Source organism: Toxotes jaculatrix, chromosome 8 (genome assembly GCF_017976425.1).
Source record: "Toxotes jaculatrix isolate fToxJac2 chromosome 8, fToxJac2.pri, whole genome shotgun sequence".
Taxonomy (NCBI): domain Eukaryota; kingdom Metazoa; phylum Chordata; class Actinopteri; family Toxotidae; genus Toxotes; species Toxotes jaculatrix.
The window spans coordinates 11,729,240-11,744,383 of NC_054401.1; the positions used below are offsets into that span (position 1 = coordinate 11,729,240).

Below are 15,144 nucleotides of genomic sequence, written 5' to 3' on the forward strand. Positions count from 1 at the left end.
CCCACACAGTAATATTAATAGAAAACAGCTTAGCGGTGCAGATGATTTTTTTTCTACGTGGTTGTGCCGCCCCCCATGTGATGCTGCCGCGGGAGGCTGCCCGGTTCGCCCGTGCCAAAAACCGCCACTGTGTAACAGTCACAATAATGAAAAGACACAAACCATTAAATTGCCCAGTTCCTAAATTTTACCACTCTTGCGGTCTATTTTTGTTTTGTTGACAATGAATTGCCTGCACACTATTTATATTCACAGTGGCCTACTGATTAAATACCACAAATACCAAACTGTCCTTTCTCACAACACTTGTGCTGTATCGCATGGGGTTCTCTGAGTCCCACACCCTAAAGAATGACTTTAAACCACCAGTGTGTCTGTGTGAGCAAGACAGTGATTTGCATACATCCTGCAGACACACTGAGTGTCATTCTTCTGTCAGGAACAAGGGTGGGTGTCTGGAGTCATGTTGGAGCTATTTGTCCCTACTCACACATGTATCTCTGTCTCGAGAAGACCATGCAATCTACCAGCCCTCTGTGTGTAAGACTAAATATCGATTGGGTCCTCAAGACCCTCAGACTTGACCTAGAATCAATGTCTGCCTCAGCCTGTTCTGACTTTTGACAAGCACAGAGATACATGAAGACATCTCTTATTTAGCCTTGCAGAATGCTGATGTGGTAACCACAGTTTCCTCTGTCTCAACGGAAAGCAGTAGCAGGTGCATGCAAAAAAGCAGCAGTAAGAAGATGAGCCTCTACATGTCAACTAAAAACTGTAAGTACTCGTACTAATTTTTTTTTTTTAAATAATCATATATATAAATATATATCTGCATGTCCCTTGTATATCTATGATTCAGTGGCTGTTGGTTCACGTTCCCACTCTGCAGAATTGAGTTTTCCCCCAAACAATGCTTCTTCTTTTTCTACAAAAACGGAATAATAAAAAAATTAATAAAACAGAAATCTTGGATACTTTTCCCTCTCAGTCAATATCAAAGTCACTCAGATTCTCAGCAAGTGTGTTCACACTGTTTTGTTGAACATGTGTCATACGAGAGGTGTACTTTTAACAATATTTATCCCTGCTGGTATTTCTGAGTCAACATGAGCTCTTTGTGGTTTCTGGTCCCAATTAAAGGTGCTCTGTTATTATGTATTTTGATACCTGCTTAGTCCAGATGATTAGACTCAGGTTTGCCTGAGGTGGGGTGATATTATCAGGCTGTGTTGGGAAATGCTATTCTTGTTCCATTTCACACAATTATCTGAACTGTATCTCCTCTCCCTTGAGCTATGAAATGCTGATGTCACATGTTGTGCACCGAGACATAGAGTTTGAAGAATCCGTAGGGCGTGAATGTAAGCATTTATATGTGTGTGTGTGCACTCCCTGTTGAGTTGTTTCGTGGATGACACATTGAACTGCAGTCAGGAATGCTACTCTGTGAGAGGAGGAAAAGAGGGAGAAAACAACAATGGGAGGGGGAGGAGAGAGAGAGAGAAAAAGAGACAGACAGAGAGAGAGGACAAGAGGATAAACCAGTGTGGCAGGTTTGCGTCACTGTACACAGTCCATCATGCAAAGCTGATGGAAAGAGAAAAAGACACAGAGAGAGGAGTTAGGAGCTGATGTCATTACAGCGCGCTGCCTTCACTATGAATCCGTGTCAGTACAATGGTCTAAGGACAGAGGCGACTCTCGGAGAAGGTAAGGGTGCATGTGTTTGTGAATGTGTGGATGGATCAATGAGCTAGTTTGTAATTAGAGTAAACATATGTATTTTTTGCTGATGTCTTATTGCATTTGTGTCTTTCTCGCTGTAAAGGGGGAGTGTAAAGTAAACGGGGCCGTGTTGCCCAGGTTACCCAGATGGGAGGCTTTGTCACCTAGGAGAACAGGTGTTTCTGTAAACCGACACTCAGACTCACCTGTATTGGAAAACACCACAGAGACCGTCTCCCGAAGTCACACATTGTAACCTAGACTTCATAATAATACTGCTAACTGCTTCATAAACTTTTATAGGCGGTGCTCTAGGTCCCTCATCCTATTGTATTTGTGCAGTAAATCAACATCTTACAGCATTTATGTTTAATGTCAGTAGATATGAATGGATCCTAATTCTGACTTGAATGATCAAAGATAGTTTCTCTGTTGTATGTGGCTGTATGCTCAGATATCACAAATGAGCTATTGTCCATCAGTAACATCTTTCTCTCACTAGGCGGTATGTAAATGAAAGTAGCTGTCCTCGTCTTTGTCCGTCTTATCTGATCATTTTATGTGAATCCATTGTTTCAAGGTTTCAGACAGTTGCTACCTACAGTTGTCTCTATGATACCAGTTCATGCTGCACAGAGACTGATTGTGGCACTTTAATGCATTGTTTTTGCTGAGTGGATTGCTGTTAGGTGAGTTTTTCCTGTTTTTGGTTCAGGTTTAGCTGACGCTGACAGGTAGTCATGAGTATGTTGCTGTGTAAACAGCCGTTATGATATGTGTGTACAACAAAGAGAACTGAGTCCCACTGTTCTGTCAATGGACTATTGAGTCTGTGTGATGGAAGTTTAAAGAAGGCAAAATGCAAAAATGTCATAACTGACAGGGGCTTGGAGTGAGCATAGTGTTTTTGGTTCTCTGATGCCCCTCCCATCTATTCTTTTTTCTTTTTTTTTTGTACCCTCTTTTTTAAAAAAATGAATTTTCATATCTTCTCCATTCACTTTCCACTTTATGCTTCACCGTGACATATTGTCTTCATTGTCCTCTACCACTCTGTGATTCTGTTTGACCATTTTGAGCAGCAAGAGCAACCACAATCCACATATCACAACATTCCAGCCCATTCCTGTTCTGAAGATGGAAATTTGTACATTTTTATGCTTGGCAGGCGATGGGAGCTGTTAGCTGAGGTCGTGCTGGGGAACTGAAACCGCTTGAGAACTAAACAAAAGGAAAGCAAGAAGAGGAGCCCAGAGGCGTCATCACTTCTAGACCACAAGACAGAGAATCATCAAGAGCATCACTGAAACATCACACTTTTTTAATGCAGGATTTGTTTCTGTGCAAGGAACTAATGAGAGGACTGTAACTGTGCCTCTATTTCTCTGTTTTTACACACTCAAACCCAGCATTCAGATGAACTGCTTCCAGAGTGCAGTTTAAAAGACAGCTGCTTGGAATCTCTTAAATATCAAGTTCACTCTTCCGCTCTCTTTTTGGGATTTGGCACTTGATAGGAGATCATTAACTTTGTTTACTCTCAGACAATGGACTTGTCCTTGCACCCTACTACAGTGAGTGAGTGCAACAAGCAGGGGACAGGAGCACGCTTCACTGTCCGCTCGGCTAGCTCTCCCTCATACAGTCTCAGTCGCAGGCCAGGTGTTAGGAAAGCCAGAAGTCTTTCTGTGGAGGAGAGGGAGGATACTAAAGAAGCTGGAAAAAGAGAGAGATATGGGACAAACCATGGCACAAATGTTACAAATAAGGAGGAGGACGGAGTCACTAGTTATCAAGCCAGGACTGGGTGTCACAGCAGAGTTAGAGGTCAGTATGGGGAAAAGGAAGGCTGTGAAATGTCCCCCAAGCTAAACCAGAATGGCACGGGAGACAAAATAATCACAGAGTTTGGCACTGACAGAAGTGAAAACCCTGCATTTGAAAGCCGGGGCAGGACAGAGTGGAGGACACACGACCTGCCAAGTAGAAGTAAGAGTTTAGATTGGAGAACGGAGGTGAGAAGTCCTGATCGGTTCACCAGAGCAAGCATGTTGTCAACCAAAAGAGGAGAGGACATGAATAAACAGGCTGGTGGCTTGGATGAAAAAAGGACAGGGGCTGAAGGTGTAAGGGGCAGGGTGATGTCTTCGATACATGTCTATGACTCTGCAGGTACAAGGGATGTTGTTCTAGAGAGGAACCCACTGAGTCACATGAGCCAGACTTTGGACAGAGCCAGCAGGGGTCATTCTCTCCCCTCCAGGCTGAGGTCCCTATCTGGCTCTAGGTTCACAGAGACAGCTACTTCATTTGGACCCAAAGGAGGTCAGAGTATACTGGAGCGGATAGAGAAACTCTATGGGTCTGCTGGTTTTGGTAAAGCTGAGGATTACAGCAAAACTCCTATAACAACCCCAGATTCCCCTATTTCACCACAGCAGAGGTCATATGAGAGGGCAGCAGGGGGAACTTTCCCTAGGCGTTTCTCTTCAGGAGAGAAAAATAGCCTCCATCCAGTGCCAAGCAGGAAATCCGTCACCTGGACACCTCAGAAAGACACCTCAGGTTCTGACAGTTCACTTTCTCCAGAGAGAAGCAGGAGATTGTCAGGGGGACAGTGTCAAGAACAGATCCAAAGCAAGTATTCACAGGAAGGTGGAGTTAACTGTGAGAAAGGATTGGTGGAAATAAGTACAAGGTCTCTGGATAGAGCAAGGAGTAGGAACACTGCAGCAGCTCAGATTAGATCTGCCAGGGCTACAGGAGGGATAACTGCACCCTCAGAGTCAAACACTTTCTTAAAAGAAGAGACATCCGTTTTTCTCAAAGATTCATTTGGATTCAGAGAGAGAAGAGCAAATGAAAGTAAGGATCAGGGCAGGACGAAACATGGAGAGGAAAAATGTGGGACAAATGGAATAAATAGGGCAAAAGAGACAGATGAAAAAGAAAAAAATGAAATGAAGAATAGTAGCCCTGACGAAGTGTTTGAGTCAAGGAAAATTACAATGAAAACAACAGAGAGGAAGAAGTTCCCAGAGATGTTGCCAGTCACCTCTGCAGCCAGTGTGAGAAACAAGATCAGTCAGTTTGAGGCTCTGTCACTGAGAGCTCAAGGTTTGGCAACTGGACAGGTCCTTGTGCCCAGAAGAGCCTTTTCTGTGCCAACAAAACTCAGCAGGAGCCACGATGGAGTGAAGAAGAGCGAGTCAGCAAAAGAAATAGGTGTTTTAAGGGACAAGTGGGAAGGATTGAAAGGGGTAGGGGAGGTAGATGATAAATCTGAAGAGAAAGTGACAGGGGCAGGAAAGAAGCTGGTGTCAGAAAGGTCTTTATCAATGGACGAGGTTGGGCTAAGATTTGGGAGGAAAGAGAGGGAAGGGAATAATTTGGTTCCGAGTGAAAGAAAAGAAATGGATAGCGGTAACGACTGTGCTGAAGATTTTGGTAAATATTCCAGACTCAAGAGTACACTTGAAATCCCTCTAAACGGAGAGGCTCAAAGACGGCTTCGAAACTTTTACATGGACGAGACAGATTTCTCCAAAGTCTCAAGCCCTGAGGAAGCAAGCGAGAAAGATATGATGGCCAACAATGTACCATCCCTTCTACTGTCTAATTCCAGTGATGCCTCCACTAATGTGCAGAAAGTGACAGCCTCTGGGATTACTTCACCTGTTAGTGATGATGACAAGACTCCAACAAACACCCCTAACCACTCACCCTTTCTTTCACCTACCTCGCTACGGGAAAATGCCCCTCCCATTGCAGATAAATATGACAGCAATTCTGTCTTCACACAACCAGCCAAAGCTCCCGATCCAGAATCCCCACCTCTCCATCACCCCCTCACCACCTCCAACCTCCCATCCCCTCTCAACACAGCCAACCGGAAAGGGAAGAAACAGGTATTAGACATGGATGCTTGGGTAGCTGGCTTGAACCCAGAGATTAAGGTCTGGAATGATGATGAAGATGATTATGAGGATGATGATGATGAAAGTACGCAGAAGGATGAAGATTCAAACTATGATTCAGACTCTGGAGAGTCCTCAGTGACCATCACCAGTAACATGAGCCAGTCAGATCGTAAGAGCTTCTGTGTCAGGTGGGTTTATGGAAATTATCAGATATCTGATTTGACAGAGGTAATCATTTAATAATTAATTTAACTGATCAGTTTTGTTTACCCTCAGTACTCTCCTCTTGTTCCCTGTAGTCTTTCAGACCTGTGTAACTTTGCTGGAGTTGACTACGAGTCAGAGAATGACAGCGATGAGTGGCAAACAACAGGCCGGCGGTCGGCCTCACTGAGCTCGGACGTTTCTGCTCTCTCCTGTGTGTCTGTGATGCCCACCGAGGAGCTTGACAGGCTTCTGGAGGATGTCAGGAGCCTGGGGGACAACACCCTGCAGGTACTGACGTCCTCCTGGGGGAGGCCAAAATTGAAATTAAGCTAAAGTTTATTCCATGTCACCTCCCTCTCTTTGTCTTTGCTTTTCTGTGTTATGTATTGAATTAACAAATTTTTTCTCACTTTGTCTGCCACCTCTCTTGCAGGACTATGACGATGTGCAGGTGGTGGTTCTCCATAAGGAGGTGGGAGTGGGACTAGGCTTCAGTGTCGCAGGAGGCGTGGACCAGAACAAGCCAGTCACTGTGAGGAAGTACCCCTTTCATCTCTCCTCAGAAAACGTTTCAAAAAACACTATCCTCAATCTCTTCATTTGTCTCTTGATGTCTTTTCTGCAGGTCCATAAGGTTTTTCACTCAGGTGTGGCAGCTCAGGAAGGCTCCATAAGGGAAGGGAACCAGGTCTTGTCCATCAACGGCACAGCGTTGTGCGGCTATGCCCACTGGGAGGCTCTGAGGGTGCTGAGAAGAGCAAAGACTCGTGAGATGGGAGTGGTGGTCCTGAGGAGGGGAGGTGCTAGCAGCATCCCTAAAAGCCGAATGCACACAGATAATCAGGGACCAACAGAGACTCAGCTCACTGAGACAGGTGAGGAGTCTAACTTTACCAAAGCTCTGAAAAGACAGCAGTCCTACATCTGTAGTAGTTCAAAGTGAGATACTGTATCTGTGCATTTCCTCTCCTCTCAGATCAGCATGTGTGTGTGCGTCTGGAAAAGAAGAACAGGGATCTAGGCTTCAGTCTGGAAGGAGGTGAAGGCTCCAGTCTTGGGAACCGACCGCTCACTGTACAGAAGATCTTCCAGGGTGAGAAGTGATATTCAGTATTTCAGATCTTCATAGAGAAATCAGATCTTGTTGCAATTTTCAGCAATAATAATGGCACTAATGCCTTTAAGTTTTTTCAAGAAATATTTAAACTTGGCCATTGTGGCCCAATTTTCTTTTTTTTTTTGGAATAACAGAAGAGTAGTTCGGTTCCAGTTTTACAACCATTCATTGAATGCTCCCTTTCCCTGTTGTCCTCTCAGGAGGTCCAGTTGACAAGGTGTGCCCTGGTGATGAGGTCCTAGAGATTGAAGGTGTGAGCATGGTGGGGATGAGGCGCCTGGAAGCCTGGACTTTGATCAAAAAACTCCCCCCTGGGCCTGTGGACGTGGTCCTGCGTCGCCCTCTGAAACAAGTGGAAACATGAGGATTATGGAACCATCTGTGAGAGACAGCATTGGCTGCAGTGGCTAAGAAGATGACATGAAGTAACTGGGATATTTTTCCTCTTAAAACAATTCAGCTATTTGTTTACACATAGTCATTATAACAAAGCCCTAAAGGAAATTTAATCTTGTTGACCAGGTCAAAAGTGTTTATTTTTTTCATGTCTCTCTTTTAAAAAATGACATCTACCTCAAGGCCTGGGATGTTTCTGTATAATTAAAATGCACTGATGGCTCATACATTTATTAAATAAACAAACTAGTTTGGTCGGTTCGAGCTAATAATGTGGCACTGTGAATGTAAATGCATTTTGTAACATATTGTGAATACATGCCAACTGTATTTAGAGTTTATTTTGCTTTTTAATAAATGCTAACAAATCGATGCTTGTTATTCTTATGTCCAGCAGGGGGAGACAGAGTGACATCGTATTGTCTTTTCGATCAGTTGCCAGGAAAATAAATAAATAACCTGTGGACAAAACTGCAGGGTAAAGGTATCTGTCCTTTTATACATTACCAAACAGTGATACCTCTCAAAAGTAGATGTGATAAGATAGGATGTTACTGTGTAGCTTTACAGTCTCCACATACCACATCAAGGTTTATGCTGCAGAGAGATAATCTTCATTTCACTTTCATGTTTTTTCCCAAACTCAGATTGTGGCTCACCAGTTGGTTTTCACATGAAACACCAGTTTAAAAAAAAAAAAAAAGTACATTTTCAGCAGTGAAGATGCAAGACTAGCGTGTCAAGTCTTTGTGTGCTTTATATCTTATCTGATGTCAACTCATTTTCATGCCACAGTCATTATCAGCAGTAACACGGGTTCTTTACTGCTACACAGCAATAATTTGGCTTACGTAATCTATTACTAGTCCAGAGTTCAGTGAGAGGGGTTATGGTGACATCCAGCTTCCTGATGATGACAAGGGCTTCCCTATCAACCACCTTACCCAACATTCACCAAGAAATGTTTCACCACACCAGTTTTAAAAATTTGTACATTGATTCATTGTCTACATTTTTTTTTTTTTGACAATCTCAGTTTTCATCCTCTATTCATAGAACCTCCTACCATATATACAAGTATTTTTGAGACTGATTGGCTTGAAGAAATCTGTATTTAGATTGACAGCAGCCTGATGATGAGGAATGAATGATAAAAACTAAAAACTAAATATTGATCTTAATGAGAATTTCTGTTTCCCTGCTACACAGATAATTTTGTATTTATCTGTAACCAAGTATTTTTCAGCAGTTATAAACACACTCTGAGGTTAGCTCAACCTGGCTATAACCACAGTGACATACAGTATGTAGTTTTCTACTCCAAAACAATATTTCTCAACAGGCTGTTTTCTTGCACAATGCCATATTTATGAAAAAGATCAATTTCAGTACTTTTAAGACCTAATGTTTTAGGCTAGACACTATTAAGCTTCTATTTTTCCATTCTTATGGTTTATACACAAGATTTTATTGATGTATACTGGTTCTTTAATAGTGACTAAATATAAATACTGTATGTACAAACATTTGTAAGCACATAGTCAAACAGTATTGCAGTGAGTGGAGTCATAATGTAAATCTCCGACTGTGCTGATTTGATAGGCTGAGTGCCAAAATAAACTTCTGTGCTTATTTATTTTGGCACTCAGCCTATCAAATCAGTCAGATTCATTTTTAGAATCCACCTTCCTCTAAACATCTGTAATTCTTTAAAGTCGTCCATGGATTTGTACTGTATACATGCCCTGTGGTTTATTGCCCTCTGTCAGTGCTGTCTACACATACTCTGACTGTTTATGGCCTCTGTTCACATAAGCAGCCACCAGCAGCTGAGGCACATTACACTCTCTGCACCAGCCAGTCCAGAGGAAACCAATAAATGAGTAATAGCATTTAATCAGCTGTGGAGAAAGAGAAGTGAAGAGGTGGGATACAGTGCACAGGTCCTCAGATGCTCAAGTGGATGTTCAGCACATGTCACCTCAGTCATTAAAATCATCAGCTCCTGGACAGACAGACAGACAGCCCAACAGCTGGCCTGTCCGACAACAGAAACAGAGCTCAGCGTTAGATGGGAAGAAGGATTTAACTTAACTCCAGCCATGTTGAAACTACGTTTACTAAGAGTGAGGAATGCCCTGGTGCGAGAGTGCATGGCTGAATTCTTGGGGACTTTCGTTCTGCTGGTAAGTGACACTTAAGCCTCAGAGCTGGCTTTTGGTTTTGAGGATACGAACAAGCTCCACACACAGTTTTATCGCCTTTTCAGTCCTGGCCTTTTCCCTCATACACTTTGGCTTCCCTTATATTTTTTTAAAATACATTTTAATCATATTTAAGTTTTTACTTTATTTTGGGTGCAGAGGACAGGCAAGTAATATATGTTGGATATTATTTCTTTGCATAGACATTTTGGATTATTTTGTTAATACAAATATCTCAACATTACTGATGATTACTGATTACTCAAATTTACTTTACAAATGACACTGGAACCACTAGTGAAGTTTTAGACTTGTTTTGTCCTGTGCAGACAAGTAAAAAAAAAAATGCAAATGTAAATTATCAAATCTCTTCATAGAATTATAGTGATATCAGGATTTACACTAGTTTGCCACAATTATTAATTTCTGATGTACAGTGGTGAGGATAACAACAAATACCAACACAAAATGTGGGTATCACAAAACATGTAAAATGATGTATAATATATAAATTGAATTTATTGAAATGAGCCATGTCACTTTACATGATCATTATAAAGACATAATTTAACACTATCAATTAGTGATTTATAGATCATAAAGTTTCATCAGAAAAAGCCTTAGTGCAGGTGCGGTTGTGATGAGATTTAACTCGTGTGTGTTTTACTTGTAACATCCTCTCATCTGCGGACATATTGTTTGTTTTATGGCTATCTAGATAAGAAATACAAAGTCTAAGTTTATGAGGGGACAAAATTAATTATATTTTAACAACCAGAAATTAGTCTTTGATAACTGATACATTTGTTTGACCTATTAATGGTAAATAATTAATCAATCGCATAGAGAGAAACTAAGCTATTACAGAATATTCATGTGTATTTTTGAATGTAACTGTTTGCAGTGACCTTTGATGTCTGTCTATTTGCGAAGGAAGGATCATTTCTTGTTCCTGTGAAGTTTGAATTCTCTTGTCTTATGCCTCTGTCCCCTTTTTTGCAGCTCTTTGGCTGCGCTGCTGCAGCCCAGGTGAAGACCAGCAGGGAGACTAAAGGCCAGTTTCTGTCAGTCAACATGGCCTTTTCTGTGGGCGTCATGTCTGCCATGTACCTCACCAAGGGCATCACGGGTAAAAACAAACAAACAAAAAAAAAAAAAAAAAAAAAAAAAAAAAAAAAACTGCTAAAATGAACACTAACATTTCCCATGATATAATCTTTTAACTTTGTATAATATCATGTACCCTGAAAGACACAGTGATAGACATCAGCAGTACTGAGTTTGCTGCTTCCCACTCTGAGTTATGACTTTTCCATTACTGCAGACATTCGCTGATCTGAGCGCTGTAGATTTATCACATCAATTACTGGAACTGTGGGCAAAGAGGCTTTGTCTGTCTTGTCAAGGTTTTCACTCTGACTGATTTGTACCTAAAATACTACCACTTTCAACTGATGCTCTGTATGGCTACAAATAACCAGAGATTTTATGACCTTCCAGTCTCTCTCACCGTAATTCATTTTTAAAATCCACCTTCCTCTGTCCCTCTCTTTCCCTCTCTCCAAAGGTGCTCATCTGAACCCAGCTGTGACTCTGAGTTTCTGTGTGTTAGGCCAGGTGCCCTGGGGAAGGCTTGTGCCCTACTGCCTCTCACAGTTGCTGGGAGCATATGTGGCATCAGGGCTTGTTTACCTGGTGTACTATGGTTTGTCTTTCTGGCATCTCAAATGCTTGTATCATCAATGTCTACACACACTGTTTTGCATTCTTTTGTTTTGTTTGCCACATATCATTACCTCTGTTTCTATCTCAGATGCTATAATGGAGTTTAGTGGAGGAGTGCTGACTGTATATGGCCCAAATGAGACAGCATCCATATTTGCTACATATCCAACAGAGTACATGACTCTGGGCAGAAGTTTCCTTGACCAGGTCAGTTGGATATTTGTGTAAACTTAAACTTCAAAAAACTGTCCGGCTCATCATTGCTGTATTTGGTTATATTTATTTTATTAGGTAGTGGGCACTGGCATGCTGATGTTGTGCATCCTGTGTTTGGATGAAAAGAGAAACTCCCCAGCTCCCACAGAGCTGATTCCCCCCATAGTGGCAGTGATTGTCCTGGGGATCTCCATGTCTATGTCAGCTAACTGCGGCGCTGCGATAAATCCTGCTCGGGACCTGGGGCCACGCCTGTTTACACTGACTGCAGGCTGGGGCACTGAGGTGTTCACGTAAGTATCTTATCTTACATATTCAATGCACATGCACAGCACTCAACACATACAATTTTCCAGGCACATAACTTAAGAGTGCATTTTATTAAACATTTTGAGGCCTGCTTAAGGAAGCTATACAATTCATTCAAACATTTTTAGTGACATTTGATCAGGGGCATGGTTTGTCATTCTTACAAGTCTTTGACCTTGTGTTTGTCAGAAAATCACGTATGTCAGAGGTTATCAGACGTCAGAGCTGTTTTGTGCACAATCAAAGGAACATGAAGCGTCAGCTTGTTACAGAACATCTGACTGTGACCTGCTGTTGATTCCACATTGCAATGTTTTTTTCCACATTGCTCTGTATGATCTTGTGATCCTTTGGCTTTTCTGTGGTCCCAAAGCTATTAAACACTCCTTCTGCTTGATGTAATCCATTTAAAGCTGCATTCATTGATTCTTCACCCACTAGGGGGTAAAGAAAAATCAAAACAAGCTGACAGACACACAGTTTTTCCCTTGTAATACTGTCATGACTGACATGGGGAAAAAAAACAGCTGTCTGCACACACACACAACTGACAAAGAGTAATGTTATCATCCCTTTGGAGTTGTGTCTCTGGTCACTTTAGCCAAAGAACACACCTGTTGCTGTGTTCATGAAATCCTTTCTCCTGTTAATCTGTGTGTCTGCTCTCCAGGTGTTACAACTACTGGTTCTGGGTACCTCTGGTGGCCCCACCTATCGGAGGTGTGTTAGGTAGTTTAATGTATCTGATCTTCATCCACTGGCACCTGCCTGACCCAGACCCCCCTGAGAACCACTCCACTCTCTCCACCATCAGTGATAAAATCAAGCAGCCAGCCACCACATGGGAAAATGGAATAGAGCTGAAAGCTGCACATTTCTAAATGTTACTGTAATGACAAAGCTGGGTTTCAGTACTCAGGACCAATACAGACAGTAATTCGGTTGTAAATTATCCTTGAAAAAGCAGAAGCAAATGTCTGAGCCAAGCCACTGTTAAGACGCACACACACATCTTGTGATCTTCTTTCAGGAAAATAGCAGGGATATCGGTCTTTCTTTGATCTTACTCATGAACTTCTTTAGCACAGCTCACAACAACACATTAGAGGCAGAGGCAGCTGAAAGAGATACTGATTGTGAGATAACATTGTTTACACTGATGCCTGTATTCTTTGGAATATTGATTTATTCTTAGTAAATTATATTACAAAGTTGTATTTACTTTTTAAGGAAATGCCTAAATGAATATTGAGTGTATGTTAAACTGATTTAATAAAGCTTTACTCTGAAAAGCCCTTCATCAATTTCACCCTTAATTATAATTTTACTCAACTGAATTCAACAGTTAGTGTTGTTTTGTTGATTTTCGTGCAAAAATGTAGGACGCACTAAGTGATTTTAAGTGATAGTCCTCTGACCAGCTCTTTCCAGGATTTTAATTACCTGTTTGTTTGTTTGTTTTTGCATTAATTTGTCATAAGCTAATAACACACAAGCAATTACAGTCCTTCATGTCTTTATTGAACACACCCATTAAACGGTGCTTGTGGAAAAAATGAGTAAACCCTTTGATTTAATAACTGGTCGAACCTCCGTTTGCAGCAACAACCTCTTGTCTTTGTTGCTATCAGTCTTTTTCTACTGTATGTGAGGAGAAGAGGGTCAATTCAGGGAACCTCTTCTGAAAACACAGGTCTGCAGTGTCCAGAGGTCTACATCATGATTGTCCCTTCATCAGTGTTTTAGATTGCTTTGGTCTCTTGAGTCCATCTGGAATACACTCAAGAGAAGCTTATGAAACAGGTTGATTAGAGAGTAATGACGTGTTTGAACCTTTCAGGCATGTTCACAAAGAAGGTCAAGACTGTCTGAAATTGTGGGTCTGTGACATTGACATAATCCCAAAGCATTTCTGACATCAATTCACATGTGATAACTGGACAAGATAGCAAAGAAGGACAAGAGAACAAGCTCACTGTTCTTTGGTAGCCTGTTTCTTTCTGAAAATGTTGTTCTCTAAGGAAATGACAACATGGCAGCTATAGCGCTGAGCCATCAACCTAACAGGATAGACTGGGTTATTTCACTCCTCGTCCAATGTGCCGTATGGTCACAAAGTGGTCTTTTGTTTTGTTTCTTAACGGTCTCTCCGCAGGCTTCATTGCTTGTGCCATAAATATTTAATTCTCTGTATTAATATGTTGACAAATGGTGCACATTAACCTCGCTTTATACATACACAATACACTGAGTGGGAGCTACATGTGCACAATTATGGGATTCAACAAGCTTCAACTGATGCACTGGTTGTGTCCTCCAAGAGAAGACTCTGTCTGGGTTGCATTTGAAGAGAAGGGACAGGTCTTCTTTGTCCATCATGACATACTCTGTCTAGAAATGCAGGCTTTTCAGAATCAAGCCCTTCAATGCAACATGACATCAAGGCCTTAGAGCAGGGTTCGGCCATGGACTGTATAAGACATGGACGTAGCACCCGTGACGTCACCCATTGGTTTCGGGGAGTCGGTTTTGTGACCAAACCATGGGCATTTGAGCTGCGCCATCTTGGATTTTAGTGGGAGTGTACTTTCCATATTTGGCGAAGAGGCGGTTACTCTACGGGTCAGCCGGGGTCAGCCGGCCGAGAACGCGGCCACTTAGCTTGGAGCAACCGAGCTAGCCTAAGGCTAATCAGCTAGGCTAACAAGGTAAGCGGCAGCTACGTCCACCACAGACAGCCCCCGAGTCCGACCCGACTAGCTCGACCCCGTGTAACCACGACACACAGCGTACAACAGAGATCATAATGTTGCTGCTGTTTTAAACATGACTGTTTCAGATAGAGAGGTTTTAGGTGGAGCTGCAGGGTTTGGTGGAGTTGTGGGGGGGAATTTTTTTCTAGCCTATTATTTAACTGTGAAACAACCATTATGATTTCATATTGATAAAATATATTATAACGTTAAAAACATGGGGGTCAATGGAGAATTGATCACGTAACATCAAAATAAAACGTTTTTTTTTTTTTTTTGTCGCTCAAAATATGCGTCACAGCCGCCGATGTGCGACACCCGGCGGCAATATTTTCAGGTTGACAGCTGACTGCACGCTCTAGTACACGCGATAAAGTGATGGCGGAACACAGAAGCAGACGGCAGGTGGATAGTTTGGATTTTTATTTCATATAATAGACATTTAGTATTTTATTTGAAAGTAAGTATCAACCAAGCGTCTTTTTTGGGAGTTCAAAATGTTTTTGTCACATGCAGAATTTCGTGCTCTCTGTAGCAGTTCACTGATTTAATAACTGCAGCACACTATA

General features: G+C 41.9%; 2 protein-coding genes across 4 annotated transcripts; both read left to right on the forward strand.

Moving 5' to 3' along the window:
* Window positions 1-502: 502 nt before the first annotated feature.
* Window positions 503-7,738, forward strand: si:dkey-92i15.4 (PDZ domain-containing protein 2). Of its 2 annotated transcripts, none has more exons than XM_041045442.1 (7): window positions 503-777; window positions 2,897-5,836; window positions 5,948-6,143; window positions 6,289-6,387; window positions 6,481-6,730; window positions 6,832-6,948; window positions 7,173-7,738. In XM_041045442.1, exons 2-7 carry the CDS (start codon window positions 3,276-3,278, stop codon window positions 7,334-7,336), a joined length of 3,387 nt encoding a protein of 1,128 aa, XP_040901376.1. In that variant the 5' UTR covers window positions 503-777; window positions 2,897-3,275; the 3' UTR covers window positions 7,337-7,738. The 2 variants fall into 2 exon arrangements, with proteins under 2 accessions (XP_040901376.1, XP_040901375.1); XM_041045441.1 differs by lacking the exon at window positions 503-777 and adding an exon at window positions 1,514-1,713.
* A 1,561-nt stretch (window positions 7,739-9,299) lies between these two features.
* aqp10a (aquaporin 10a) lies at window positions 9,300-13,168 on the forward strand. Of its 2 annotated transcripts, XM_041045452.1 has the most exons (6): window positions 9,300-9,554; window positions 10,575-10,701; window positions 11,140-11,277; window positions 11,386-11,504; window positions 11,589-11,806; window positions 12,493-13,168. In XM_041045452.1, the coding sequence occupies exons 1-6, from the start codon at window positions 9,471-9,473 to the stop codon at window positions 12,701-12,703; spliced, it is 897 nt and encodes a 298-aa protein (XP_040901386.1). In that variant the 5' UTR covers window positions 9,300-9,470; the 3' UTR covers window positions 12,704-13,168. The 2 variants fall into 2 exon arrangements, with proteins under 2 accessions (XP_040901386.1, XP_040901385.1); XM_041045451.1 differs by having other exon boundaries at window positions 11,140-11,504.
* The last annotated feature ends 1,976 nt before the right edge of the window (window positions 13,169-15,144 follow it).

Coding starts and splice junctions, on each gene's coding strand:
- aqp10a (XM_041045451.1), top strand. CDS start 9,471: ATGTTGAAACTACGTTTACTAAGAGTGAGGAATGCCCTGGTGCGAGAG. Junction 10,702..11,139: donor CCTCACCAAGGGCATCACGG/GTAAAAACAAAC, acceptor CTCTCTCCAAAG/GTGCTCATCTGAACCCAGCT. Junction 11,505..11,588: donor GCAGAAGTTTCCTTGACCAG/GTCAGTTGGATA, acceptor TTATTTTATTAG/GTAGTGGGCACTGGCATGCT.
- si:dkey-92i15.4 (XM_041045442.1), top strand. CDS start 3,276: ATGGACTTGTCCTTGCACCCTACTACAGTGAGTGAGTGCAACAAGCAG. Junction 5,837..5,947: donor CGTAAGAGCTTCTGTGTCAG/GTGGGTTTATGG, acceptor TGTTCCCTGTAG/TCTTTCAGACCTGTGTAACT. Junction 6,731..6,831: donor GACTCAGCTCACTGAGACAG/GTGAGGAGTCTA, acceptor CTCTCCTCTCAG/ATCAGCATGTGTGTGTGCGT.